Source organism: Mugil cephalus, chromosome 5, assembly GCF_022458985.1.
Source record: "Mugil cephalus isolate CIBA_MC_2020 chromosome 5, CIBA_Mcephalus_1.1, whole genome shotgun sequence".
NCBI classification, from domain to species: Eukaryota; Metazoa; Chordata; class Actinopteri; order Mugiliformes; family Mugilidae; genus Mugil; species Mugil cephalus.
The window spans coordinates 14,088,482-14,115,605 of record NC_061774.1 but is presented as its reverse complement, the minus strand read 5'-3'; the positions used below and the strand labels follow the sequence as shown (position 1 = coordinate 14,115,605).

Here is a 27,124-nt window from a genome sequence, read left to right as displayed (position 1 = left end):
GTTACTTTTTGACCATTTATTGGTTGTGTAACACTTTGTCTCCGACATCGTTTTTGGCAGAGAATGTGATACAAAATGTAGCAGCACTTTTCAGAAGAAATGTTTTGATTTAAAATACAATAATTACTTGCATCATGGAATACATTTACTGTAACAGTGTAACATAATAACTTTAAATGAACTCATCAGCTCTATTATCGTTTATGACTAATGGTAAAAATAGTGGTACAAGTCAAACACGTGTTGGAATCTGAATGAAGAGTCCAAGGCAGATGGAAAGAAGGCAGAAAATAAACCAAACCTGAAGGTGTCGGACTGTACTGAGGGCTCTATGAGGGCGGCTCCTTTGATTAAGACTCTACTATCTGTAATAGAGGTAAGCTGCCAGTCCAATCATAGCAACAGGTAAGGGGAAGGAAGGGGTAAGCTGCAAACCTAACATGACCCAAGACAACAGAGCATTAACCAGCATGGAAGAGGAAATGACAAACAGTCGTGTGATCCCGCTGCCATGCTTAAGAACCACAGACATCAGGAGTCCATTAGCCGCTTGTCCTGCTATGATGACCCAGACCACCCACGAGTAGCCCTCCAGAAAGCTCTTGTCGCTTGTTGCAGAGGAGAAGGACGACAGCCCATTAATGGCCACTCCAAACATGTAGAGGTAGAGATTCTGCAAGCTAAGGGGCAGCTTCTGGCTCTTCAACACCCTCTCTGTGTAAACTGCTGCCAGCCCCGAAAGAGAGCAGTACACTAGCACAAGGAAAAGCCCCCAAGCTGTGATGTGAAGCCTGGGACCTCCCTCAGACTCAACTCTCTCGGGGTCCTCTAGATCCAAGCTGCTGTAGCTGTGGAACAACCCCGCGACCATGAGGAGCCCCAAGGCAAACCACTGAGCGGGCCGCAGCCTTTTGCCCAAACAGAGGGAGTACAGCAGAGCAGTGGAGGCGATTTTAAGATTAGAGAGGACTTGGTATGAGCTGGGATCCATGTAGGCCTGCATAATAACGACCAGGTTATTGTTGAGGGCGTAGAGCACAGCGGGGACAGCATATGGGGCCACTAGGACTAGTCGTGGAGGAGCGCGTAAAGCTGATGCACCAGCAGTTAGAACAAGCGTCGCCAGAGAGATGAGGAGTTTAGCTAATTCAATCATTACAACACACGAGGAGGAGCTGAAAGGGACTTGACCTTCTACTTTGGTGAGAGTGATGAGTGGTGCATGAGAGCCGTAGATGAGGACCATCAGCCCCAAGAGGACACCCCACTTAATCCTTTTCACCCACTGTCTCTTGATCCTCGATGGGGAGCCGGGCCCCACATTCTGGATCACAATCATTCCTGATGATTTGCAACAAACCCTTGTAATAATCTAAAATCTAAATCTAAATGCCCACTACAGTGCAAAACAATTAAATAATTAAGGTTATTTTGAAACGATGAGCAATTTCAAGCATTAAAATATTCATTAAAATACTTAGACGTACTATTCTGTTTTAAGATGAAAACGCTGGAAATATCTGGAGGAAATGTTGTCTGTTTTACACAGGATGGGTTCAAAATCTTATGGTTATAAATAGCTGCTCCAGGCAGAACTGACACAGGTTATGAAACGTGAAGGACCAAACCTTAATACCTTGTAGGCAGAAACTCTCACATAATATCTTGCATGAACACTGCACAGATAAAAGCAGGAAACTCAACCTGGAAAAAAAAGAGAGAAAAACAAACCCCCCTCCCAGTCTTTTTCAACGAGTTCACAGTAAGTTCCACTTAAATGATAATATCCATGATCCCGTCTACGCAGGAAACCTTGAATTCCAACCTGTCACGAGACAGCAGCTGCGCGAGTGTTTCTTCCTCATGTGCCAGTCAGCCCAAATTACTTTGGTCCTTTTTTGAAGCTGTTCATTAACTCTTTGACGGTCCTTTCGATGTTGGGCACCTGATAGTTCTGTGCCGCGTATATGCCAGTGACTGTTCCCAGCAGCACCCCAGCGATGGCAGAGGACCGCAGCTTGGCCACCACATAGCCGGCCAAAAAGCCCTTCAGAAACGGAGAGCCCAGCACAGAGCTTCCCTACAAGAGCAAAACCTACAATAAGTATAATAATAACAGCAGGATTTTTAGCACAGTCCAATTATCTTGCCTGAGGAGACATATAATACTATAAATGTGAGAATGAGTGGCCCACGTGTCCCACTTTACATGCATTCAGTGAGAATTTTATACTGTATGTTACAAGTATATGTATTTATGTGTTTTGTCTCTCCATAACCACTGTGTTGCAGTAGATGGTGATCGATTTACAATACATGTGTAAAAATACACCATGCAATCCCACTTTAAAAACCTGAACTATGCCTTCAGCAACTCATATCGTGCTCATCGGGAACATTTATGTTAACTTACCTGGGGGATTCCTGCAGAGACTTCGTTTTCTACTCGCCTCTGAATCTCCTCCAACTGACTTTTGAGCTGCGTTAAGTCTTTCAGCTTTTTCAGAGGATCCTAAAAGAAGAGCAGTTCATCAACATCTGGATTAAGAAGCAATGTCGTTGTAAATCTAACTATGACACAGCTGACTTTGCTCTTAAAATATAATCTAAACGCACTGACAGCATTCTCGTGAGGAGCCTAACACCTACACTGTTCACTCCAACTTTTCTGCTCAGCTGTAGAGCCTCAACTTAACCAGCTCATCGGTTCTGATTATTTAGTCATCCTCGCCACGAGAAATCAGTTTCAACACGACAGACCGAAGTGCTGCCAAACGTCAGAGGAGACACGTGAAACTAATTTATTTCAGCACACACCACATTCACTCACTCACCTTGTCATCCGCCATTTTTGCTCAGTAGGTTGATCGGGAATCGACTCGTAAGCCTGGCAAGACTAATCGAGCTTCGTCAGCTTGATTAGTCTTGTCTGAAAAGCTTATGTCCGGCGTGTCTCGCTGGTAGTTAAAAACCGATGGTTTTAGCGTTCAGGGAGCGCATGGAGAGGGCCCAGAGAATACCTGTCTCTCTGTTTGCCTGCGCATTGTTTTTTACTGTAAGTTGTGACCGATGACAGCAGTACAATGTGTGTGTGTTCAGTGTTTTTTTTTTTTCTATTAGAGGTTTCGTGTCCGTTGTGTTCCCCGTTGCCCCGCCCCTGATAATAGCGCAGTGGACGCTTGCTCAGACACTGTATAAAATACTACTACTACTACTACTACTAATAATAAAAATAAATCTTTATACAGACTATGGGTCAGCGGCAAGTGCGCGCACGAAATGTTTTGCTCGTACCACGGAAGTTGTAAGGAGAGCCAGGAAGCCCAAAACTATTGCCATGTTATTAAACGCGGTTGGAGGTTATCAATTAAGGGGGTCAAATAACTTCCAAGTCACCAGAATACACACAAATAAGAAAAGATTATTCATTTCATTCAGAGTGCAACGGTATGTGTGAAGAATTAAAACAATATCAAAACTTAAAACAGTTCAAAGTAAACCATAAAGATGTCTCTATGATACAGGGATGATACAGGTTGCTGTTATCATTGTTAAAGTCTATTATGTCAGTTATTACATGTCATATTACTATTTTCTAACTTATTATAGTATATACTGAATTAACATAGGGAGAAGAGGTGGGGTTTAATAAGCTTCTTCCCTCTCCTTTTGAACATAAAAATGTGTTAAGTTTTGTTGTTTTACTTTGCCTTGCTGTCTTATGATTATTGTCCTTTGTTTGTTTGTTTGTTTGTTTTTTGTATTCTTTTCTTCAGTGTTCAAATAAACTTTCATTCATTCAACATTCGTTTTCGTTTCATTCCACACGTTTTCTCTATCTATATATACTCTAATATACTCCAATTAAAGATAGGAAAAGGGTCTGCAGTTTCAGCTCACACTCATTATATGACTGTAATTTAACACTGCTTTTTTTTAGTACGAATTGAGCAACCTACAGTTTGAGTTGAGCCTAAGGTGACGTCTTAGCGAGGAATTGCAGGAATCATCAAAGAGGTGAAGCTAGTTTCTGTGTCTCAGTGACAACATCATGCAAGTTTCTTCTTTCCTTGACCTGCACTAGACAGCCTCCTGTGTCTTTGCCAAAATACAAAGAAAGGCATTAATACATTAGCGTAATTCTTATACTGCAATACAGTTACTGTATAGTGGCCCATTTCTGGAAAACCATACATAACAAGAACATAATATTTTTTATTATATTTTCTTTCTGTTTAATTATTTTTATCTCTTGTGTGCACTGTCCTTTAAATTGCATGCTGCTGCAGCACAGCACATTTCCTCAGTGTGGGATAAAAAAGGATTATCTTATTTATTATTTTACTTCCCCCGTATAATGGATTGTCTGACATCCATTCGTGTCTAAACCAGTGAGCAGATCCTGACATTGAAGACACCGGCAATCTAAATTGTGTTCAGAATAAAACTGCGCCTACTTGCGGCCTCGACTTCTGCTCTGAGGAGACAAGGGACGCACACGTTATTTCCACGTGTCAAAAACGTCTTCGCTGATTGGCCCACCCTTGTTTATTCCGAGATGTGATTGGCTAATGACCATGGCAACAAACCGCCATGTTTCTTTTTTACAAGACGACAAGAAACGAAGCTACTTTACATCTTTACTGACACTTACGCAGCGCAAGTTCTTGATTAAAATATGTAGAAAGGGCGAATTTTAGTTTTACTCATCGCCGGTATGATGCGTGACATTTCCGGCGACTTCTAAACGTAGTTCAGAGCCGCTTGTAGCTCCCCGGGCCATTGTAGGTAAGGCTTCAATAAGAAGGCATTTCATTGGATAGCAGGCGGACTGTGCAGGCAGTATTGACACACGCAATTAAACCTGCGTTTAAAGCAGGGAGCGAGCCGTGTTTTTAACATGTTAGCGCTCTGGTTTAGCCTCTCCATGAGCGACATGCACGGCGAGTGTGCAAAATTACTTTATTTTTTTGCAGTATATTAATGAAGCATTAGCCAGTAGTGACACTGTCCTACTTTTGCAGTTTGTGGTAGTTGTAGCTTCTAGTTATAGTATCTGCATGCCTCTCTTACACTGAAACAGGAACAGTGGTGCAATGAGCTATAATAAAGTTGAGAAACCCTATGATTTCATTATTCAACAACGGATAGGGGAAGCATGCCCCGGTGTTTAGACATTAATTTGTATATAGATTATGATTCTGAATTGATGTGATTATGCAATTTAATATACATTTGTGTACATTTGGTTAGTATCTAAAGCTGTTTTTGAAGTTTGTCCCAGATATTTGGAGATCATGGACAAAGTGGAGGTCTTTGAGGTAGCGAAAGTGACAGAAGAGGTGGAGAGCACATATAACCAAACGGAGGCGGCGGCCACCCCAAAAAAGAGGAAGAGCAAAGCTCAAGAAGACAATGTGGAAAAACCCAAGAAGCCCAGGTAACGTGCACAACTTAACAGGCTTTCAATCCATCACCGATTGATGCTCGAAAATTCAAAACCGCCCCCTCCCATTATCACTTGTTGAATTTCTTGCCTTTCCTAGATCAGCCTACCTGCTTTACTACTTCGATGTCCACCAGGTTATGCAACTTGGTATACCAAATATGCCACAGTCAGAGATCAACAAACGTATCAGCGAGAGCTGGAAAAGACTCAGCGTGGCTGAAAAAAGCTACTATCTGGAGAAAGCCAGGCTGGAGAAGGAGGGCATGGATACCGTAAGCCACATCCTCAACCTCACGACATCAGCTAATGAAACGTATTTTGAATGTTTTGAATGAATCCTCAAAATAAACCTCTGAACCTTCCATCCATGATCAGGACATGTAGAGAGAATAGAAGAACTAGAAGAATCTCGATTATAGTTGATACCAAAACAAGCTCCTGTGTGGCTGACGCGGCTCACATCTTCCTAGGAAATGAATGAAAATCTAAAATCTAATGGGTTTCAAGGCCAGTGCCCACCTACAGCTGACAGCTTGGTACTTCTTCATACCATTACATTTTAAATAACATAAAAGCCTTGTAATCAGAAGTGGGTGGCCCTCCTCTTCTGTTTCCATTACAGTTTACATTTATAATTTCAGCCTTGTAGCAGTGCAGAGTAATGGCATGGAAAATTGTTAAATGAAGCTGATAAATTTGTAATCCCATTTTAGTCACTATTTCATACATATTAGATTTGCCTAACAGCAGAAAGAGAAAAACATGTAAATGAGAACAGCTTCATTGGGAGTTTGGCAGTACTGAACTGTATATACTATACTATATGTAAGCCCAGCAGCAAGCTAGAATTTACCGAACCCTCTTCCTCCTTTTCTGCCTCTTTTATTAATTCCAGGGATTAATCTACTTTGTTACAAAACGGTTGCAGCGGCCGAACCAACAGCAGTAAATTAATTATAGTGCTGTGCAGTCAGCCCAACCAAATCCTTTTAAGAGATTTGCCACGATAGAGTGCTTGAGCTGGTATCGGCTCTTAAGTATATCAGAGGTCTTATTAATGATTACGCGTTGCTAAGCATTTATGTAGTAAGCTCAATTGATTATTTGTTGCAGTGACTAGAGCTCATGTAAGATATAGTAAGAATAAAATGACCCTTTTGTCTCAGTTTTCACAGCATAGGCAAGTCAGCTCTTTATTGAACAGGGACCCAGTTGACTAGTGTCATGTGTAATGTAAGATTGAATTAATGGAAAGCCATGAACAATCTTGTTTATGCTTTTCCCTCAGTCATCTCTCAGCCCTTCCAAAGACCTGCCAGGCTTTCGTAAAATCCTACCCAGAGCCAGTTACTTTCTCTTGTCCAAAGGCTGCTCCTCAAATCAGCAGCCGGGAAGCTCTCAGTCGGAGGTGAACATGGAGTCTCTGGACAGTCCTGCTGAAGGAGGCCTGACCTCCGTCTCACTTAACCCGGAGCCTCAGTTCACGCCCTTTGGGTTTTCTGGGGAGGTGGAACTGTCTGAGCACCCCATCGTTGCCGATGACATAGCCGATGAAACCGCTGTGGTGTCCCGCTCCATCGTCCTCCAAGGGGTCCCGTCCTCCTCGTCCTCCTCATCCAGAGACACGCCCTCTGCAGACACATGTGTCCCGCAGGCTTCTGCCGACTCTACAACAAACGGAGTGACGGGAAATGAGACGAGAGGTGCCGGCGGTAGTTTTTGCGGCGCGATGGTGCAGCAGACACAGGGGGGGGAAACCACGCAGGTGGTCACTGTCATGTCCACACAGGTAAATGTCCTCCTACCAGATCTTAGAATGATCTGTGTTCAGTCACTGTTTTAATCACAGAACAATTTCACTCATTTCTCTCACTCAAGAACCTGCTGGAGCCAAAGTCTTTGGCGGGGGTCAGCTCTGTGGGCCCCGTGATGATGGTCTCCGTAGGAACCAGCTTAGAACAAAGTGCAAAACCTTCATATAAAATGGTAAACAGCCACATTACTAGTCTCAGGCTAAAACATGTATGAAATTAAGAGATTAGATTGTAGGAATCTTTTTAGTTTATCTTATTTTCTTTTTGTTGTTGTCTGCAGTCTGTGAAGACGTACACAAGGAGAGGCCGAGGGAGATGTCTGAATCCTGGCTGCTCTTTCATGTATGTCACCCGGCACAAGCCGCCTACATGTCCAGAGTGTGGCAGCCATTTGGGCGGAAAATGGATTCCTGCCGTAAGTGTCCGTGCATCCTGAGCAAACGTCTGCTTTTTATTTGCGCTTTGTGTCATAAACTTTGCATTATTTCAAATCAGGCAAAGAGGACGCAAGAGAAAGATGCTGCATCCAAGCAACAGCCGCAGACCGTCAACGAAAGCTGTCAGACCACCCCACCACCTGCTCAGGAGGGGAATGTGAATAGTAGTAAAACAAACGCCGCAGGGAGCAACAAAGAAGTGCCGGCTCAGAGGTGCTCCAGAAAGCAGCGTGCGTCTTCATCTGGTGTACCACCAGAGGGCAGCAGCACCAAACCACAGGTTAAAATAAAGTGAGTCCGAGGCCATAATTTGTTACTAGAACACAATTCTGACCAAACACACAATATATTTCTGTTTATATGAAGAGCTGCAGTGGATAAAAATATGTTTTCCAAATCAGAAAGTAGGGACGTAGGAGGACTACATTGACACTGACAGTGTTTTTAAAGCAGCTATGTATTGCAAATTAAGTTTTGAGTTTTTCAGTTTTTGTGTCTAATCTGACTTTTCCTCTGCCTGTGAGAAGACAAGTGAAAGACAATCCTAAAAAAGCAGCAGTCCAAGGAATGGACAGAAATAGTGTCTCTATGCTGAGGAAGCCCGTGAGGCCCATACTTCCTGCTTGCTACAGCACAGGTGAAATAACATATATGCATATATGAATATAAGGCACAGTCAATGTCTTATATATACCATATTTACATGCTTGTTTGTGTTTGTGTTTTAGGCCGTGCTTTGTTTCAGGTCATAACCGTCCCACCTGACAAATCCAAATTCCCAGCTGCAAACAGCAGTAAAGAATCCCCTGGTATTGTGCATTTGATTTCTCTTTATACTTCCCACTTTAAGTGTGTTCTTTCGCTTTGGGATTTTTCTGTCCTGTTCTTGTTATTGGCGTGCGCAGGCGAGCCTTGTTGACGAAGCGGAAGGGCAGTGATATTTATACATGACTGTACTTTATGAGGTTTCCGCGCTTAGCTAGTATGGTTGTTTTTCTAACCACAGTGCCCAGAGAGAGTTTCTCAGGTCTGAAACCCAGCACTTTGAAGCAGCTCGGCCACATGGTCCCAACAACCACAGCCAACCAGGTGAACACACACTAAACTAAATGAAAAAATATATATATATTAGAGTAGAAAACAGTGAAAATGTAAATTAAATCCATTCTGTCTCTCTTGTAGGACTCTGTAACCCCTTCAGACAGAGGCCAGCCTGTGTCTTCACTGACTGATAAGAGACTGAACCTCTTGTCAGTCGTGCCTTTCAAACAGCACACAGTTTCCAGCTTTGTCAGTATATTCATCGCAATTTAGTTTGCTCTAAATCTTATTAATTCAGCTCATGTTCAAACTGTCATTTTGCTTCTGGACTACTGTGTTGGGGTAATTGTGCTGCCCTATATTCCCTTCAGGACTTGGGGCTGTCCACAGCACGAGGCAGGGGTCGCTGTAAGAACCCGTCTTGTGACTATATGTATAAGAACAGGCACAAACCTGCAGTGTGTCCTAAATGTGGCTGTGAGCTGACCCAGAAAAAGGCAACAAAGGTGAGGGAGACATTGTTTCCTCCAGGCTTTGTTTCACATGTTGTAGGATTAGTTTCCAGCTGTAACTCTGACCCCTTGATCCCTTTTATGAGACTCGGCACAAACTTGGATCCCTGAGCAGTTGGCTCTTAAATCTAGATTTAACCCTGAATACGGGGCTTTGATGTTCTCTCTTCACGGTTTTTAAGCAAGTAGAACTGATTACTGATATCTTTTACATCCTTAACACCTGTTTCTTCATTCGCTTTGTGAGTGTTTTGTTTTATTAGAATCTCACACGTCTGCATTTATCTATTCTCACAAAATATCCGCTACAACTACTTCAAGAAGCATTCTGACCTTGTTGCAGCACATGAACAAAGCTGCAAACACAAAGCTTCATTCATTGCCTTGCTACCTAAAAGCCTTCTTTGCCGTCATTCAGTGTGGATAAATTGCGCTCATTATTTTTCAGTCGGAGACCTTGCTGGATCCGTACCAGCCCCTTACTCCTGCCCAGAAAGACACCCAGCGCCAAAATACTCTGCAGCTCCTGCGCAGCTCCCTGCAGATTCCTGAGAGCGAGACGGAGCTTCAGGAAATATTAACCCTCATCCAAGAGCTCAACAGCCTCCAAATAGTCTTGGTTCAACTGAGTGACCAGGGGCAGGAAAACACAGCTGAGACGGAGACATTGGTAGAGTCTGGGTGGCCTCAGTTCTATGAATCGGCAGCTACTCACTGCGGCCTGTGTAGCTACCCGCTCTTCAAAGGAGGGCAGAAGTGAGAGGAATTGTTGGGTGTAATGATTTGAGTCTATGGCCTTAAAACGGTCCTGATTTTGGTTTTATTATGCCAATAGCAGTATGTTCTGTTGTATACTAATATATGCTGCTGTGTATGTTTTGTGATATTCTAGCACAGTAGCGGGACAGGAGGACTGTTGGCTGCTCACTGAAACACTGATGCAGACAGCCTCTCTGCAGCTCAAGGTGTGCCTCAACGTTCAGTGTCTGGCCCTGCACAGCTTCACTGACCTGCATCCAGGTAAACGGGGACGCTCACATTCATCAGCCACAATATTAAAACCACTGACAGGAGATTTAAAATGACACCGACCATCTTGTGACAATACAATGTTACCAATGCCCTAACTTCGGACTGTGACACTGTTAATCAAATCTAATCAAACTCTATTTATGCGGCACATATATATCAAATAAAATGCATTGCAGAGTGCTTCACACAAAATAAAAACATACAGCTCATGCACTCACACACACAAGCACACACGCATGCACACGCATACCCAGTGTTTATTGTGGGTATATATTTATGTCTTAAAAAAAAAGATTGTTCCGAGATGATCGTCTGTTGTTTGTGATTTCACTGATTTTACTGATTGGCCAAAAGGGGGCGCCATAGCTGTAAATTATGTCTACAAAACGTGTGACCTCCAGGACACAAATAAGTCTCGTAAAAACAGTTATGGTCATCATTATCTATCTTTAGTGGCCTTTTTGCAATATAAGTGATGGGTCATAAGCTGCGACTTTACACACTCGTCTCTTTCATTTATCTGCAGAAGATCACACACAGAAGCAGTATTTTCTTGTGTATTCATGGGAACAGTAACGCTCAGTTTATCGAGCTCAAATAAACTTTCTGAGCTGTGGTCCTATTTATTTATTTATTTCTCATAAAACAGGTTTGTTTAACATTGGGAACCGGCTCCTGGTGAGCATTGACCTGTTCTTGAAGATTAGAGCCAACATCAAACTGGGCCACTCCCCCTCCCAGGCAGCCAGGACTTTACTAGACCACGTCCCTAATCATCCTCGTAAGTGTTGGGTTGCACTCATCTGCAATGTATTCTTGTCTAGAACATGTTTTTAATGGTCTATCATGTCTATTTTTGTGCTTCTTTGCCTCAGTTCACACCCTTAGTCCAGAAGAATCATCTCAAATCCAAGAGCTCCTCCTGAGTGGCTACTGGGCCTTCGAGTGTGTGACCGTACGAGATTACAACGATATGATCTGCGGCATTTGTGGCATCGCTCCGAAGCTTGAGATTGCACAGAGATACACAAACAACGTCCTGGAGCTCAAGAATGTCGAGGTGACAGGCTGGTGATGGAATAAAAATGAGAGCTGCTAAGCAGTGACTGTTTCACAGGCTGTTTTACCGGTGTTTGACTGCGTGTGTTTATTCCACGCTGTTGTGAACTCTATGCAGTTCACCTGGCCCGAGTTTTCGGTGTCGGATGAAGTTCACGTGGATGACTTCTGGCTGACGATGGAGAGCGAGGCCATCGAGCAGGCAGCTTTCCCCACCGACATCCCTATCACACGGGTGGACGCTTCCATCATCGCTCCCTTCACCCCTCCCCTGATGAGGGCTCCCACCGTCATCAACACAGAGAAAGACAAGGTCCTGTCACAAGTACAGCCGCCTTCAGGTACACGCTGTTTACAGTTTAACATGCATCCACCCTGTGACTGTCTCCTACCATAACATTGGTACAGAACATGGATACATCAAGAATATGAAGACACAGGAAACACACATACGCTTGACTTACTGTGTTTCAGGAGATCCGTCTGTTTTGGTGCGTCTCATTCATGATGGGCAGCTCAGACTTGACAAGATAGAAGATCACAGTGAGGAGGAGTTGAGAACAATACTGGACCGCTGTGGGGCAACTATGGCACCAGGCTGCACCAAGGTGTGTGTGTTTGGCAGAGAGAGAGGGGAACCGATGTCTTCATGGTTGTTATGCTCTAACATTTCTGCTTTTTTTATGTCACTGACTGTAAATATAGCAGTTGTTAACACTAGCTAGAGCACGCCTGTTAGAGGAAACTCACTAATCATGTGCTAAGTTTGTAGAACAGAAAACCCTCGTCCCCTCAAACGCTCCCTGGGGCTGCTAGACGCAGCGTCTTTCTCTGGGCAATTTCAGCAAGATGCTTTGCATGTGAGCTTTAATTCAATTGCAAAGATGTTTTCTATAATTACTGCTAATTTGTGTTTTTACTGCTGCTTATTCAGTGTTCTCATATCTGTGTGCGAGTTTCTATGAATAAAATCCGGTTCTCTGTTCCCCTCTATGTTAGAATGAGCTGCTGGCCTCTTTGGTCTCCTTGTACACTGTTGTGCATAGCGGCCTCTCCACTGCCCCTCAACCCCCTCCACACCTCACTGCCGGCAAGCTGTCGAAGGTCTGCCCCCACAAGGTAAAAACAGCAGCCCTCTCATTGTTGAACTAGATGCACTGACGTGTGTGAGCTACTCATGTCGAAGTAAATCCTTTTTGCGTATTTATTTCCCTGCACGAAAGTAATAATAATTCATGCTCCTCGACTGGCGTTATTCATGCTGCTTGTTGCCTTTTTTATTTATATTTCTACCTTATTTATTTTATTTTATTTGTCTTGTTTAGTCACTGTTTACTAGTATCTATACTATAGTTTCTTAGTTTCTATATAGTTACTATGGGTAGAAATCCAGGACCTGAGTGCTTATTTTCGTTCCATCTCTTACTTGTATGGTTGCGAATGAAATAAAAATCCTTGAATCCTAGTGAAGCAGGAGCCAAAACACAGACGCCTTGGTGTTTTTGTAAAGACTTGTCCCCTGTACCTGTCCCCAGGTGGTGTGTGCCTCTAAGTACTTGGTGAGAGGCGAGACGGCTCGAGATCACGTCGACTTGCTGGTGTCCTCCCGCTACTGGCCCCCCGTCTATGTTTGTGACTGTGCGCGGCAGGTGGCTCTGTGTACTGACCTGCAGTACCCAGAACTGGCGACCCAGATGTGGGGCAGGAACCAAGGCTCCTTCTCAGACCCCTTTGAAAAGCCAGAGGTGGGTGATTTCAGTCTAATCCAGTTATCTAGTAGAGGACTCAAATATTTCCTGCAATTAAATCAATTTAAAGCCCAGTGAATAATTATTTTAATCTACAAGCATATTGACAAAAACAAAACAAATCATAAGTAACTTCAAAACTAATAATAATAATTATGCGTTGGTTTTATTAAGTGTTTATTAAAAATATTAATTAATTATTTAAAATATTATTAATTATTAAAATAATTATTTAATTATTAGGTCAAGACTCCCAAACTGTTGGAAAGATTAAGTAGGGACCCCCACACCTACTATATGTGTTCTATATTAAGCTCGGCCTAGTGCTATTTATAAATCTACATTATTATTATCATGTTGCATTCAAAATAAAGCTGTTCAAATACTACAGCTTCAAATTTCAAACATCCAACAGCAGGGTGTCTGTGCCATAAACATACATACCTTTACCTTTAACCAGTCGCGGGGAACCTGACAGTGGTCAGTCGGTGTGTAATATGTGGCTTTGTGATTGGATCAGCAGTGATAGGGGGCGGGGCCTACTGTGTACAGGAGGCTTAGATTGACAGGTCTAGTTTGGCGCTTTGTGTGAAAAGGTGCACTGTAGAGACATTTCCTGCATCACTGAATAAGTGAAGTGCTGACTGTAAGATAGCCTCGATTTATCCCTTCACTAAAACATTCATTTTGGGGGGAAAGTTAAAAAATAGTATATATATGAAAAATGTCTAATCAACAAAGATTTACCCTCAGTACGCGACGGTTGACCTTGAGATTATTTCCTTATGGTTCCTGGTTCATCTTGTAAAAAATTTACAATATTGTTAATGTGACTGCTTACATTTGTCAAACTGGCGTCGTTGTTACAAGGAATTTTAGTGAGACCTCCCTCCTTGTTTGCACCTGTTCAAGAATTAGGTTCAAAGAGACAAATTTGTCACTTTGTGTTGAGGAAATGTGCCCCTGCACGCTGCACAGGAAAACTCTCCTTTTTCCCCTTCAGTTTGTGTCATGTGCTGAGCTGCAAGACCAGCCGTACAGCGCTGATCTGTCCTTGGCAGCAGAGACCCAGCAGGTCCATCCCATCACCAAATCCTCTTCTTGCTGGCTGGTTCGTGCCCCAGGAGGAGCCCAGGAGCCTCCCGCTCCAGAGCACCACTCCATGGTCCTGTGCAAAGACCTGGAGCCTTACGTCGGCCTGGTGGCCGAGATGGAGACGGGGAAGGAAGAGGAGGGAGATAAAGGGCCAGAACAGAAGGAACAGCCAGACACATCTGAGAGTGACTCCACAGAAAAACCTGAGCCCTGTGCATCAGTGAACCATGCACGTAAACAACCGATGGTTTTCAACAACACCGCTTATTATTACCTGTTCAACCGCCTGGTAGATTTCCTCACTAGCAGAGATATCGTGAGCCAGCAGATCAACCAAGTGGTGAATGCCTGTCAGCCCGGAGAGGTGGTGATCAGGGACGCTCTGTACCGGCTGGGAGTGGCACAGATCAACACGGAGAAAGAAGAAGACGAGGGGAGTGGGATGGAGGGACAGACACAGGAGGAAGGGACAAAGACATGTTAGTCCTGCCTGAATAAAAATGTTGGACAGTCGGATAAAGAAATAGTCAGGGAGAACGACTGACTGGACGTAAAAATGGCTGCATGAAAAGCGAGACTAAGCCATGAGGAAAACACAGGAGTAATGAGGAAACTTTAGGCCTGGATACGTTTTAAACAAGATCAGGTGTGTTGAAGTTTTCAGGTGTTACTGAAACAGGTTTGCCGTGTGTTCAGTAACAAGTTACAGTGTGAGACCATTTTAACCATCTGTAACAAGTGAATGTGAGAATATGTTGGAGTCGAAGCATCAAAGCAATCATTCTCAAATGATTAAAAGAATGTAATGTATGCATTTTACCAGTGTACTGTATATGCGAAGATGACATAAACTGCACCGTTGCTTTCCTCTGACAGAAGGAATGTAAGCAGGACTTTTATTAACTGCTTCAAATCTAAATGTAAATATTTAAGCTAGAATAACTTATTGATTACCAGTTTGTGACCAGACACATTTCTGCGTTTTACACTCTTACCTCTTAACCGCCACTTGCTGCCTTTTGAACTAATGTTTGCTTTTGGAAAGCGTGGAAACATACAGTGTTTATGTGTTGACTGTACTGTGTCATAACGCCGTCATGGACTTTTTGCTGGCGGCCTTTGCTTGAGTTCTGCTTTATATCACCTTCTTGGGGATGAGTTGGAGCCGTCCGCCTTAGAGAAATAACAGAGTATGTTCAGTATATCTACCTGCATGAATTACTTCAGAGAGATTCTCCTTTTTCTCTCTGAAAAGTCAATTTATGCTTTGCTCGTTGATATATAATGAATAAATGACGGGCTGTTATCCGAGCTGCCATGTATATTGTGTAGATACAGTAATAATATGTATGTTGTGTAAATTAACCTGGTAATGAAACTAATAAATATACTATTGATAATAATTTGAATGTGGTCTTGATGTTATATCATGAGATATATATATATGTATGTATGTATCATAGTCTGGTGTAGTGATATGACTGGTCCTTAGCTAACACTACGCGTAAAACACTAAAGTGTGACAAAGATACTTACTTCACTGTAAAAATGCTCGACAGTTTCAGACGGGATGTGGGAAACACAGAAACCCTTATAACCATCGAGAAACTCATCACAGTCACAGTTTTATTACGCAGGTCCTCGTGGAAACTACCAGCCAGAATCGTTATCATTCTTATCGCAGTCGCTGTATGACGGAGCATTCAGACGTTATCAGCGTTATCTTTAGAGGCAGAGCTGCACATGATGTAAGGAGCAGAACTTTATGGCATCAAATGATACATTTTCCACAATAAAAATGGGCAGATACAGTATTCTGTCCAAGTGGATTAATAAGGAGTGTTAATAGCCTTGTTTTATTAGTCTTATGTTTTACTTTCATTGGAGCTTCCTGTAAGTTAAATATAAAGAGAGATAAAGAGGCTTTTTAATCATGTTTTTTTTCCCCCTCAAGAAATTTTGTTTTGGATTTACTATGTGATCAGGGGACTCCACGATGCTTCAAAGGAAAACACTTTGTTATTCTCCCCAACAGGACTTAGTTTTTGGGGTTTTTTTTTGCATAATGAAATAAGTTTAAAATATGACACAGTCTCTTGATAGTTAGTATTTACATTTACTTTGGCTTAGGAAAAACATAAATGTTCCTTAAGTTCACAAACATATGACAGTTGGAGTTAGTTTGTCATGCGTGGCTTAAATACAAAAAAACAGAAAGCTTTAAACCGTAAGAAGAGACACACACTGAACTTAGGGATGTTTGTTTGTGCCGTAGTTAATAGGATCATTAAACTATCAAGTGATCATCTCCGGACACGCCACAGTCACCAGAACAAATTAATTGTGAGGCATCTGTGAAACAGCGTTTTCCACCGAGCAGCTGACAGAAAAGGGGGCAGGGAGCGCACTGTGGGGGCATTTATGCTCTGCTCAAACTCTGTAACATCACGGTTTCTCGACGGACGACGAAAACAAGATTCGAAAGTGCACTTTTGTCTGAAAAAGGAGCGATGGCGTTTAAACTTTCTGTAGCCTTGGTGCCAGGAATATACTTCCCCACATAGATTTCCGAGTTGCGCAATGTTGACAGATACTGTGGGAAATGTTCCAGAGGAAATGCAGATTGGAGGTTATCCAGTAAAAATAGGAAGTGAGGAGAAGAGAAGACCACATAGTTTCAAGACAAAAAAAAACTTGATAAGTATCTGACATTCAATATTTAATGTTTGTACAGAATATAATCTCGACAGAAACATCAGAATCTGGAGTATCAATGATAAAGCTTTATTTAAGGCGTCTGCAGGTTGTCGGTGACTTCATTTGGAGCTTTTGCATTGATTGTCTCAGTTGCACACAAAAAAAAAAAACCCACACACAAATCACTGTATATGATGTTCTACAATCAACAACAGCGAAAATAGTTTTTGATTTACGTGATATATACATTATTCGACACCTTACTCGTTTTTCATTCAGAAGCAAGCACGTTTGAAATGCCTGGAGTCATGCAAATTTGCAGTCTGCATCTCACATAGCTTATGAGTAAGTCTGAAATCTTCATACAGTTGGCAGTGAAGGCTGACTGCTACATAGAACTGTTGGTGAAGCTGACATTTTAACCAGACACACACACAGACACACACACGGGGGGAAAAACGTTCACACTGTCAAACATAAAATATTCATCTGACCCACAATGGATGCACAGATATCCCTGCTCGGCTCAGTTGTATTCCCTGCTCCCAAATCGCCCTGAACACTGGTAATTTAATTGCGGTGGAACAATCACATGTTGCCTCCCCCCAACGACTGACAGCTGCTATAAGTGTGTCACAAGAAATACAGCTATGACTAAATTACGGGAAGAAAACAACACAGTCGTTCTTTGGCTCCGGCTACAGTCGATTTAACATGTTTGAAAAAAAATAGCATCGGAAACGTCCAGTTAACATGATCAGAGTGCAAATCCCATGTTGTCTGCAACGCGTGGACACGGGCGGCTCTCATAGCTTCAAGCCAGTGTTTGTAAATACTCGGTTGCTTCCTCCTGAGGAACCATACATGCAACAAACTGATGAAAAGGAAGTGAACCTGCTGACAAAATGGACTTAAATCGCCACAAAAACAAGACACTCCATCTCATGAGGCAGCAATACGAATCACTAACAGAGTACAATAGACAACTAAGGACACATTCGGCAGAAATAACGGGGAGATAAGCATTCTGACAGGGAGAAATATTTAGGATAAAGTACAGCTCTGGAGGAGTGTGTGGTTCGTCATGTTCGTCGACATGTTTCCTCCTTTCATGTCTGCAGTCGGGAGTTAGACGTGGCAAATTCTTGTCATGGTCTGCGAAGAAGCAGGTCACATGCTCGCCACAGCTGCTGGTCTGTCTGGAGAGCAGACGCGAGGGGCAAAAAATAGCTGAGGAGGCAACTCTCTGCGACTTGGTTTCGAACAAGCTGGGGTGCCTTTGTGGCCACGAAGTAAAGCTGATGCCACTCTTCCTGGCGCTTGTTGATGAGCGATTTGTTTATCGGCTTGAGTGGCGGCTGGCGGGGGCTTTCAGCAAAACTGGTAGTTGTTGGTCTTCATCAGAGGCTGCTCCTCTTCCTCGTGGTCACAAGACTGGTCACAGGGGCCGTCGTAGCACTTGGGCTCGTTACACTCTCCACCCTCCGTGACCTCCTGCTGCTGCTCCTGCTGCTGCTGCTGCACATTCTGGTAGATTAGCTGTGGAGAGGCATCGGGACAGCGGTGAGAAGAAAACCAATAAGCAGCAAAAAATGATCATAACAGAATAAAATGAAAATGAAATAGGTATCGGCCAACACTGACTGTCACGTTTCCAATTTAGTTCCAGAGAAGCAATTCCATCATTCAAACAAAACAAAAGAATTGAAATCTTTGCAGACCTTTCATGACTGCACAATCAAACTGACATGTTTCATCATCTTTCTTTAACATAATGTAAATTTTGATTTGGAGTCTTTGGTTTCTCTCTCATCCAGCTGTAATGCTGCATTGTGGGGAAGCATGTGAACATGGCGCGCTTCAGAACATCTCCTTTGGGAACGGCACCCAAAACAGATTCTACCGCAAAAAAAATCCAATTAAATTAATTGGTTGGCACCACAGCTAAATCTGTTGTCTCTTTTGAGAGAATTAAATAAAAGCAAACGGGGTCTCTTGAGGACATCTTGGCGGGAGCACTGAGTGTTTTTGCCCCTTGGATTGTTCAGTAATGTCGCACCAGCTCACCTGTTCCCGCTCTGGCTGGTCTCCAAGTAGCCTTTCTATCATCTGAGTGATTTTGCTGAACGTTGGACGCTCCGTGGGCTCCAGGTTCCAGCACATCTTCATGACTGAGTAGCTGCAACAAGAGTGGAACCATGCATTAAAAAAAAAAATGATAGTGCTAACGTGGTCATAATAACGGCAAGTGCCTTCAAATCGCAGGCTGTTCACTATGCTTGAAATCTGTTAGGTAAAGTTAAGAATTGGACAAATAAGGGGCGGGTTTACGGAGGCGGTGACACAGTTTCATAAGAGAGACCCGTTCATGAGAACCGCTGCCCCTCCAGTCTCATTTGGCCGCCGTGAAATAACAGTTACATGGCTTCCTAGCTTGGAGATCATGTGGCTAACAGGCAGAACTGGGGCCTGACTCACAGCAGAACAACAGATGATTAGGCCTGACTCTGATTCAGTCCCCTCCATTTCCACAGCTATTCCGAGCAGTGTGACAGCCACGGCAAATCAGCACACGCAGATGTTGCGGCCGTTCGAGGGACCGGGGGAAAAAAGCTTCCTTTATTTTCTCATATCGGCGCCTTGTCAAGTCTGGAGTTTAGGGTTGTTAAGTTCTGAGTGTGGAATAAGGAATAAAAAAAACCCAGAGCGAGTAAATTAAAATGGAATAATGGAAATGCTTCATGAAGTTACCTCTTGTGTCACTTCGTTTAGATCAGCTAGATAGGCTGAAGGACTACAGAAGATAAAAAGCATCTTTGTTCAACGCTGATGAACATGTTCTTTGAATGGTTAACATAGACACAGGCATAACTTCTGAATTTGATGTCACTGCAGCGAGGCCCAACATTACTACCAGCAGTCTGATAAACTGATGATGATGTCTAACCAGCTGAGGCTAAAAGCAACTATTACCATCGTAAAAAAGAAACCAAAAAAAAAAAAAAACCCTGCGGATAGTCACTTGATATTCCAGTAAAAACCAAATGATAATCAGGTGACGTTAAGCAGAGTATTACCATTGGCTAGAGCACAGGATCATGTGTTAAAAAAAAGGAAGGGGGATCTGTCTTTGAATGAATGCTGAAACTTACATCTCAGGTGGAGCAAAGTCTGGTTGAGACATTTGGTAGCCGCACTTGACCATTTTGTAGAACTGCGAGTCCACAGCCATGCTCGGGTACGGGCTCTTGCCTGTTAGAGAACAACACCGTAAATGTTTGCGAGCAAATCGTAAAAAAACAAACGAAAAACAAAACAAAAAGGGATATTCAATACAAGGGACATGTGCAAGCGTTCTGACCTAAAGAGAAGATCTCCCACAAGAGGATGCCGTAGGACCAGACGTCGCTCTGGACGGTGTAGACACAGTCAAAGATGCTCTCCGGAGCCATCCACTTCACCGGCAAACGTGCCTTCACAACGTAATAACGTTCAAGGTTTTAATCCACTCATCATTCGTGTTATATGAGAAATAGTCGTTTATAATCTACTCGACTGCTTACATTGCCCTTCACTACGTAGTTGGAGTCGTTCATGATGTCCCGTGCCAGGCCAAAGTCACAAATCTTCGCCTCCCTGCGGTTGGTCAAGAGGACGTTCCTCGCAGCCACGTCTCTGTGAATACACTGAAATCACACGCGCACAGTTTGTCTCTTGTAGAGTGAAAGGCAACATGGTCCATAAAATTATGATCGAATGCATGAAGGCCAAATCATGAGGATAAGCAAAAATGAGAAATACTCCTCATAATCCAAGCCCCCCCCCACCCCACATGATTCACTTCGTACTATTTTGCTCCGAAATTTACTATTTTCTGTTGTTTTTCTGAGTTCTGTAAAATCACTCACATTTTTGGCAGCCAGAAAGTCAAGGCCCTGAGCTACTTGAAAGGAAAACCTCAGCAAGTCATCGATGTCCAGCGGCCAGTCCCCCGTCTCCTCACATACAGAGTCTAGCAGGGACGAGACAGAAATAATGATAATATAGGATCATCACAACGGAATGAGTTCATTAGAGTAGACGGCTCACGGGAGATGTTACAGAGATAAAGTTAGAGGGTGGGGTTGAGGTTGAGATGGTTTGGACATGTTCACAGGACATATATAGTGGATATATTGGTCTGAGGATGTCTTGACTACAGAGGAGGTTCATGGATGTAGCAAAGGACGACATGAAGGTAGTGGAGAAGAACAAGAAGATAAATTCCCGTTTTGTGATAATCTTACTTTGAGATGATTCCATAGTGGACATCTGGGTGGGTCTCATCTCCAAGTAGCTGCCCGAAGACGTGCTGGAGATCCCACTGTCACTGTAAAATGGAAAAGAAACCGCAGAGTCAGCCGAGACGGATTACAATGAGTTGACATTTATAACACATCCCAGGTGCCATACCTTCGGATAAACTGCTTCTGAATGCAGACATTCTTGTAGTCGTTAGAGCTCTCCATGATGTCGGGGATATTCATGACAAAGTTTACAAAGGTCTCCGCCTTCTGGCGAAGAAAGTTCAGGAGGTCGCCCAGGCTGCAGTACTCAGTTATCACAAGCACTGGTCCTGATGAGGAAACACACTGCGTTATGACCCTTTAAACGTGTTTGCGTGGAAATTACTTAATTGCCGTAGGTTGCCCGTGAACTGGATGACTGTGAATATAATACATAAACAAGTTTTTACAACATTTCGCCGTCTGACCTCCGTAAGTGCAGGCGCCCAGCAGATTGACTATGTTCTTGTGGTGACCAAGGTGACTCAGGATCTTCAGCTCAGACATCAGAGCCTCCCTCTCATCTGAATGTGCACTGGCTGCAGAAAAGAGACCAACGTCACACCATCATCCCAAGTAGTAATGTGAGACAAAGCGTCAAAGCGTTAATCTGGAACATTTGTAAATTTGTCATTCACTGTGACTCGCTCATCTAGACACTAATCAGTCTGTTGAATTAAAGTTATTAACCTTTTAACATTTTAACAGCCACTCGCATCACATTGTCTTCCTTTCCCAGACCGTACGCTGTAGCTTCAACAACCTTTCCAAATGCACCTGCACCCAGGATCTTCCCTGGAAATACACAGAGAGAGCTTTTTGAGTGAAACTTAAAAAAAAAATTTGTATTATAATGTGTGGAAATTTAAGAGCATGTAACGTGTCAAACCTAGTTTGAGCTTGTCTCTAGGGAACTCCCACTTCTCATTGTAGGGCAGCTGAGTGGGGTCAATAAAGGTGTAGTTGTTGCCATCCCTCGCTTCAATGATCTTCCAACGTATCTCGTATCTCGGCTTCTGAAAGGTAAACCAGAACAGGGTGGCACAAAAGCCGCATTGCTCACTTCGGATCTATTTGGACGCCTGGACCACAGCTCATTTTAGGCTTAAAGATTCCATCTTACCTGCTTGTATTTGTAAAACATAAAAATCAGCAGTGCCAGCAGGACGGCCAGAATGGCTGCTGCTCCGATCAAGGTGGAAGTAAAGAACTTGTCTGTCCAATCAGAGAAACATTAATTTTATTACATCATTCAATTCACATGGATTGACTTGTGCAACTTGCAGGCCTTTCCAAATTTCCAAATTCTAATTTAAATTCTTACTCAACAGTTTAAGTTTCAAGACGTCTGAGGGGCTGTGAATGAACGTGTGATTAAACTCTCACCAGTGACGTCCACGGTAAACGTGTCGCTGCTGACGCCGACAACGTTGAAGGCCACGCATTCGACCGTCATCCTCCGGATGGAAGGCCCCACGGTGAGGACGCTCTCCACCTCCACGGCCCCGTACTCCTCCCTCTGGACCTCCACTGTAGCAGCCTGGAGAGGGATTGCCAACTGCAGCCCTGTGGTGTTCTCATTGCACCTGCCTCATTGAGACACATGCACAGTCAGAGAAAGCTAATGCAAAAAAACTAGCCACTGAACACTAGCTAGTAGCTAGACCCTACTGCACAGTTCTACTTACGTGGCTCTTATTCCGAAGCACTGATACCAGATGATTCTGGGGGCGGGATAGCCAAATGAGGTGCAAGTAAGAGTGGTTACATTTTCCCATCTCACCACAGCAACGGGTCTCTCTAGTGAAAAAAAAAAAGAATAAAATTATGCTCAACACATGGCTAAACTTAATTAGCATTAAAGCTGCTTTGATTAGTGTTTTCTTATGTGACTTACGATACATTTGCACTTGAAATGTGATGGATGCATTTGTCAACTTGCTGCTAGCGTAGAAGGTGTACTGGCCCTGCTCCTGTGAATTCATTCTCTTCAAGTGCAGCGTGGCAAGGTATCTAAAAATAATAATTACAAAAAAAAGGATCTTCAATCTCAGAAAAAAAAGAGGAATGTCTACATATTCAGAAGTGACTAATTCTTCAGACCAAGCCTATGCGTCATCCCTCAACAAATAAAAAAGAGGACATCACTCTTCCTTCTAGAAGTTTCAAGGCATGAGGAAATGTAATGACCTTAGTGTTCTCTGTCAGATTCACCCAGAAGTGCACCGACAGCATGTTTCAAATACAGAGGAGCTTCCCCCTTCCTGTAATAGGCTGAACTTGATTTTCGTTTTTGTTCAAACTGTGCATCTGGGAAGATAAAACCACCTGGACACTGTACCTGTTGTTGTATCTGGTGAACTTGTGCTCCTGTGTGGGTGTGCTGGGAGACGTCGGCGTGATCCACCTGTGCTCCGTGATGCGGGGGTACGCCTCGATGAGCACACTGAGCTCCAGGTCCTCTCCCTCGTTCACCTCGACTGAAAGACCCTTGTGGGTCAGTCTGGGCGACAGCTGCGGCGACAGCCTGATGTAGGGCTTATCTGGCGAAAAGGAATCAGGGTGTTACCACTGGACGCTTAACGCGGGCGTTTCAGTTTTTAATGGTTGATTTCCGCGGGCGTACCCACAACCAGCAGGTACGTGGTGGAACTGTTCAACCCTGCTTCGTTTTCACCGATGCACGAGATATTCCCTGTGTCTGCGAGGTCCACGGCAGAGAAGGTCAGGATGCTCTCTATGTCCAGGCGATTTTCTCCACTGGAACGAACCACCTCCTTTTCTGATGGTTTCTGAAGTTGGAAATGAAATAAAAACAGTTAGCTAAAGCCAGGATCATTGCCCCAGTCAGCCTTTGCAGACGTGTTTGTACTCACTGATTTGGTTTTGTATTTCCACGTGACGTTGTAGTTGAAGTTTGGATTGTGTGTGGTGCAGCGAATCTTGAGTTCTTCCCCAACGATGCGCACGTACTCATCTGTCTCCAAGAAGACGTACGGAGGGAAGCGGAGCTCTGCGGCGACAGGAAATCACACACAACCGTTAAGGCGGCACGTACCACTTCAAGCGGGCAAACTGATTCGTCGTATTTTGGCGTCCAAGTGGCCTCACTCTGAATGACGTTGAGGGAGAAGACTTTGGAGGGCTTCTCCACTCCGTTGATCTTGGCTGTGCAGACGTACTCGGCGTTGAAGCTGGGGCGGAGGCTGTGGATGAGAATGCCCTGGTGCTTGTTGACGGTGAAGTTCATTCCCGGCGGCACGGTGGTGCCGTTTTCCATGCGGAGGCCCACGTCCGTGGCTGCTGGGTCGGTCAGCAGGCAGGGCAGCAGGTAGTCCTCGCCCTCCTTTCTCACCACCCGCAGGGACGTGCTGCTGGTCCAGAACAAACGGCCTGGCTCTGCAAGAGCGAGGGAATTAATTACAGTCAGTGTGGACATAGACCCATCAAAGAGTTTACAAATCAACATTAGGAAACTTGGCACAGATTAGTTTTATTTACCCAGACTCACCTTTGACATACACGTGTACTGAGGAGGCCAGCTGCTGTGAGCTGGTGGTGTACACACACTTGTAGGTTCCGGTGAATTCCGCAGAGGGACGGTCCACCTTAAAGGTGCGAAAGTTCCCGCTGTTCTTGGACATGTAGCGTCTGTGTTTGGGCAGCCTGGGTTGAAAGACTACAGGCCGGTCGCCCTCACATCTCAGATCCAGAGGCTCCCCGGGGTTAATCACCACTTCAGAATTCGTCACCACCTTAGAGTTGACCTTGATCACTGGGGGCCTCCGTTCCCCTGAAAAAGAAAAGCAATAATGCTGACTTTGTTAGGTAAAGAAATGAGCAGGAACTAACTGGAGCTTCAGAGAATCGGTTTGTTTCCCTATTTTCTTTTTTTTTTTTTCTTGTAGTTATTTCATGTTATTCTCATGTGTTTCATGATTCAGATTTAAATTTAAAAGCCTATGTGTGAGTCAGGAAACAGAGTGAAGTCCCTGGACCCTAAAAACATCTTTCTTTACTTCTCACTTCTGTTTTTTCAAAATGTGGCTCTCAACGCCATAAAACCGGAGAATGTGAATAGCTTGTCATTTTTGGATTGCTCACTGCTATATTTTTACAGAGACCCCTTGTGTTAGGCAACAAAAATAACACAAGATGGACATTCAAAAATTTTAAACATGGCAAAGGGGGGTTCATATTTTACAGACATCTCTGCTAAAAAGGACCCAAACCCTCAGGGGGTCAGTTTTTACCACGAAGAACAGAGCTTTCTTTGATGGCTTTGTTAAGATTTGGAAGTTTGTAGAATCGCGGCGGGGCAGCTTGTTACGAAACCTAAAGTTTGTTAGGACCCCTTTTGAGTAAAATCGACACCGGAGGAAGTGTTCCCGTCAACCTGAGCCTTTTCATGTACTGAACTTTCAGTAAAGGGTATAATAGTTTCCATTTAGGCTTTCGGATGGCGAAGCAGAACTGAGAATCCACGTTCAGCATTTCTTCTATTCACCACAGAACGCGATTTATGTAACTCGCAATGAAATGTGGCTTCAAAACTTCAATCTGCGTTTCACTTCTGGGTCTCCTGACTGTCAGCACAAACAGTCACCTTTCCCCCAAAGTCCTCGTTCAACCATCTAAACAACACGTTCATCCAAACTCAGCTACACCTCCAGCAGTAATCCGGCAGGAGGCGGGACTAATTGATTCAGGTTATAGTTGAACAAAACAACGCGGGCTTTTGTCGAACGTTGTGTTCAAATGTAAACACATGAAATTGCAATTTGATATGTGCGACGTTCAGAGTCGAGTCAGAGTTCAGTGAAAAAGACAGAGTGGTATCACAAGAGTGACCCCCCAAAACAACTCATGATGCTCATGACAATTGTCCTGCTCATTAGGCACAGTGGTGTGTCGGATCTCGACTGTACACCACGAGGGCATGCATGAAATATACGGCAAAATTATTAGTGTCGCACAACGGTAGTTCTGTCGCACAATTTGAGTATTATGTAAAGAGACGTATCATTTAAATAGTTGCAATTGGATGTTAATCGGATTTAAAGGACCAAACCTCCCAGAGCTTTACACACACTCAACATATCATCACATCTTTTTTTTTCCTTTCAAGCTGGCGAATGCTTGGTCTTTTTTAGATGAGTGATTCCATTTAATTTCTTTGGTTAGATTAAATTCTCGAGTAGCTGGTGAAAAGCCGACAAACTGATTTAAAAAGAAGCAAAACTCTTGACCCTAACCCTCTGTACTGTCGGGGTTCATTGGGTCTTACCTGGAGCAGCGGAGGCCACAATCCCCAGCAACAGCACAAGGTAGAACTGCATCCTGGATCAACTCCAAACGCGAAGTTTGAAGACTGATACGTAAGAAACGCTCTTTGTCTGATTTGTGGCGCGGGAGAGGGAAACAAAGAAAGAGGCTCAGAAGTTAGTGTGACCACTCAATACGTTCTTTGGTTTCTCCTCTTTTCCTCACAGAACCTCTTGACAGTGAAAATGTATCAAAGCTGAACACTCACATGCAGATCGCAAAAATGTTAAACAGACTAATGATCTGAGCAAGCATTTCAAACCAACTCACCTGCTGAAGTCTTCAGCTTGACAGAGGGATATAAAAGCCAGCCTGGCTGCCTCTGCCCTTCTTCTCCTTTTTGCTTGATTACAGTGTCTCCACCACAGTTACACAGCAAACGCGGAATCTTTCAGAGAGCAAGTGGAGGAGGGTGTGTGGGTGTGTGTGTGTGTGTGTGGAGGGAGGGAGGGGGAAGTTGGAAGGTGGTGTGTGTCAGCACATCACGCTCTACAAATTAATGAGCTAGTGGCAATTGGCCACGGACATCCACAGAGGTGAGGCTAATTACCTTTATCTTGCGGCGTGGACAAGTGGGAAAGAGCCCTGAC

At 43.7% G+C, this 27,124-nt stretch overlaps 4 protein-coding genes across 4 annotated transcripts; 1 reads left to right on the top strand and 3 right to left on the bottom strand.

The window, feature by feature from the left end:
- Position 1: 1 nt before the first annotated feature.
- On the bottom strand, positions 2-1,349 carry slc35a4 (solute carrier family 35 member A4). The gene has a single exon (XM_047585051.1). The coding sequence runs from the start codon at positions 1,337-1,339 to the stop codon at positions 362-364; it is 978 nt and encodes a 325-aa protein (XP_047441007.1). The 5' UTR covers positions 1,340-1,349; the 3' UTR covers positions 2-361.
- Positions 1,350-1,874: 525 nt separating this feature from the next.
- On the bottom strand, positions 1,875-3,314 carry LOC125008046 (SLC35A4 upstream open reading frame protein). The gene is made up of 3 exons (XM_047585054.1): positions 2,835-3,314; positions 2,414-2,512; positions 1,875-2,080 (listed from the first exon to the last, which is right to left on the bottom strand). Exons 1-3 carry the CDS (start codon positions 2,847-2,849, stop codon positions 1,883-1,885), a joined length of 312 nt encoding a protein of 103 aa, XP_047441010.1. The 5' UTR covers positions 2,850-3,314; the 3' UTR covers positions 1,875-1,882.
- Positions 3,315-4,289: 975 nt separating this feature from the next.
- Positions 4,290-15,590, top strand: hmgxb3 (HMG box domain containing 3). The gene is made up of 21 exons (XM_047585050.1): positions 4,290-4,788; positions 5,275-5,440; positions 5,547-5,721; positions 6,738-7,238; positions 7,328-7,435; positions 7,544-7,678; positions 7,759-7,991; positions 8,228-8,337; positions 8,429-8,509; positions 8,707-8,789; positions 8,883-8,990; positions 9,113-9,247; positions 9,702-10,009; positions 10,146-10,273; positions 10,935-11,066; positions 11,161-11,345; positions 11,463-11,685; positions 11,819-11,952; positions 12,344-12,463; positions 12,880-13,089; positions 14,096-15,590. Exons 2-21 carry the CDS (start codon positions 5,298-5,300, stop codon positions 14,669-14,671), a joined length of 3,828 nt encoding a protein of 1,275 aa, XP_047441006.1. The 5' UTR covers positions 4,290-4,788; positions 5,275-5,297; the 3' UTR covers positions 14,672-15,590.
- A 1,303-nt stretch (positions 15,591-16,893) lies between these two features.
- Positions 16,894-26,926, bottom strand: csf1ra (colony stimulating factor 1 receptor, a). The gene is made up of 22 exons (XM_047585598.1): positions 26,805-26,926; positions 26,497-26,605; positions 24,721-25,002; positions 24,321-24,608; positions 24,086-24,222; positions 23,836-24,001; positions 23,551-23,752; positions 23,107-23,222; positions 22,898-23,009; positions 22,596-22,795; positions 22,333-22,424; positions 22,099-22,225; positions 21,900-22,004; positions 21,638-21,748; positions 21,337-21,499; positions 21,171-21,253; positions 20,793-20,896; positions 20,448-20,570; positions 20,246-20,357; positions 20,037-20,136; positions 18,952-19,063; positions 16,894-18,423 (listed from the first exon to the last, which is right to left on the bottom strand). Exons 2-22 carry the CDS (start codon positions 26,546-26,548, stop codon positions 18,256-18,258), a joined length of 2,955 nt encoding a protein of 984 aa, XP_047441554.1. The 5' UTR covers positions 26,549-26,605; positions 26,805-26,926; the 3' UTR covers positions 16,894-18,255.
- Between the last annotated feature and the right edge of the window lie 198 nt (positions 26,927-27,124).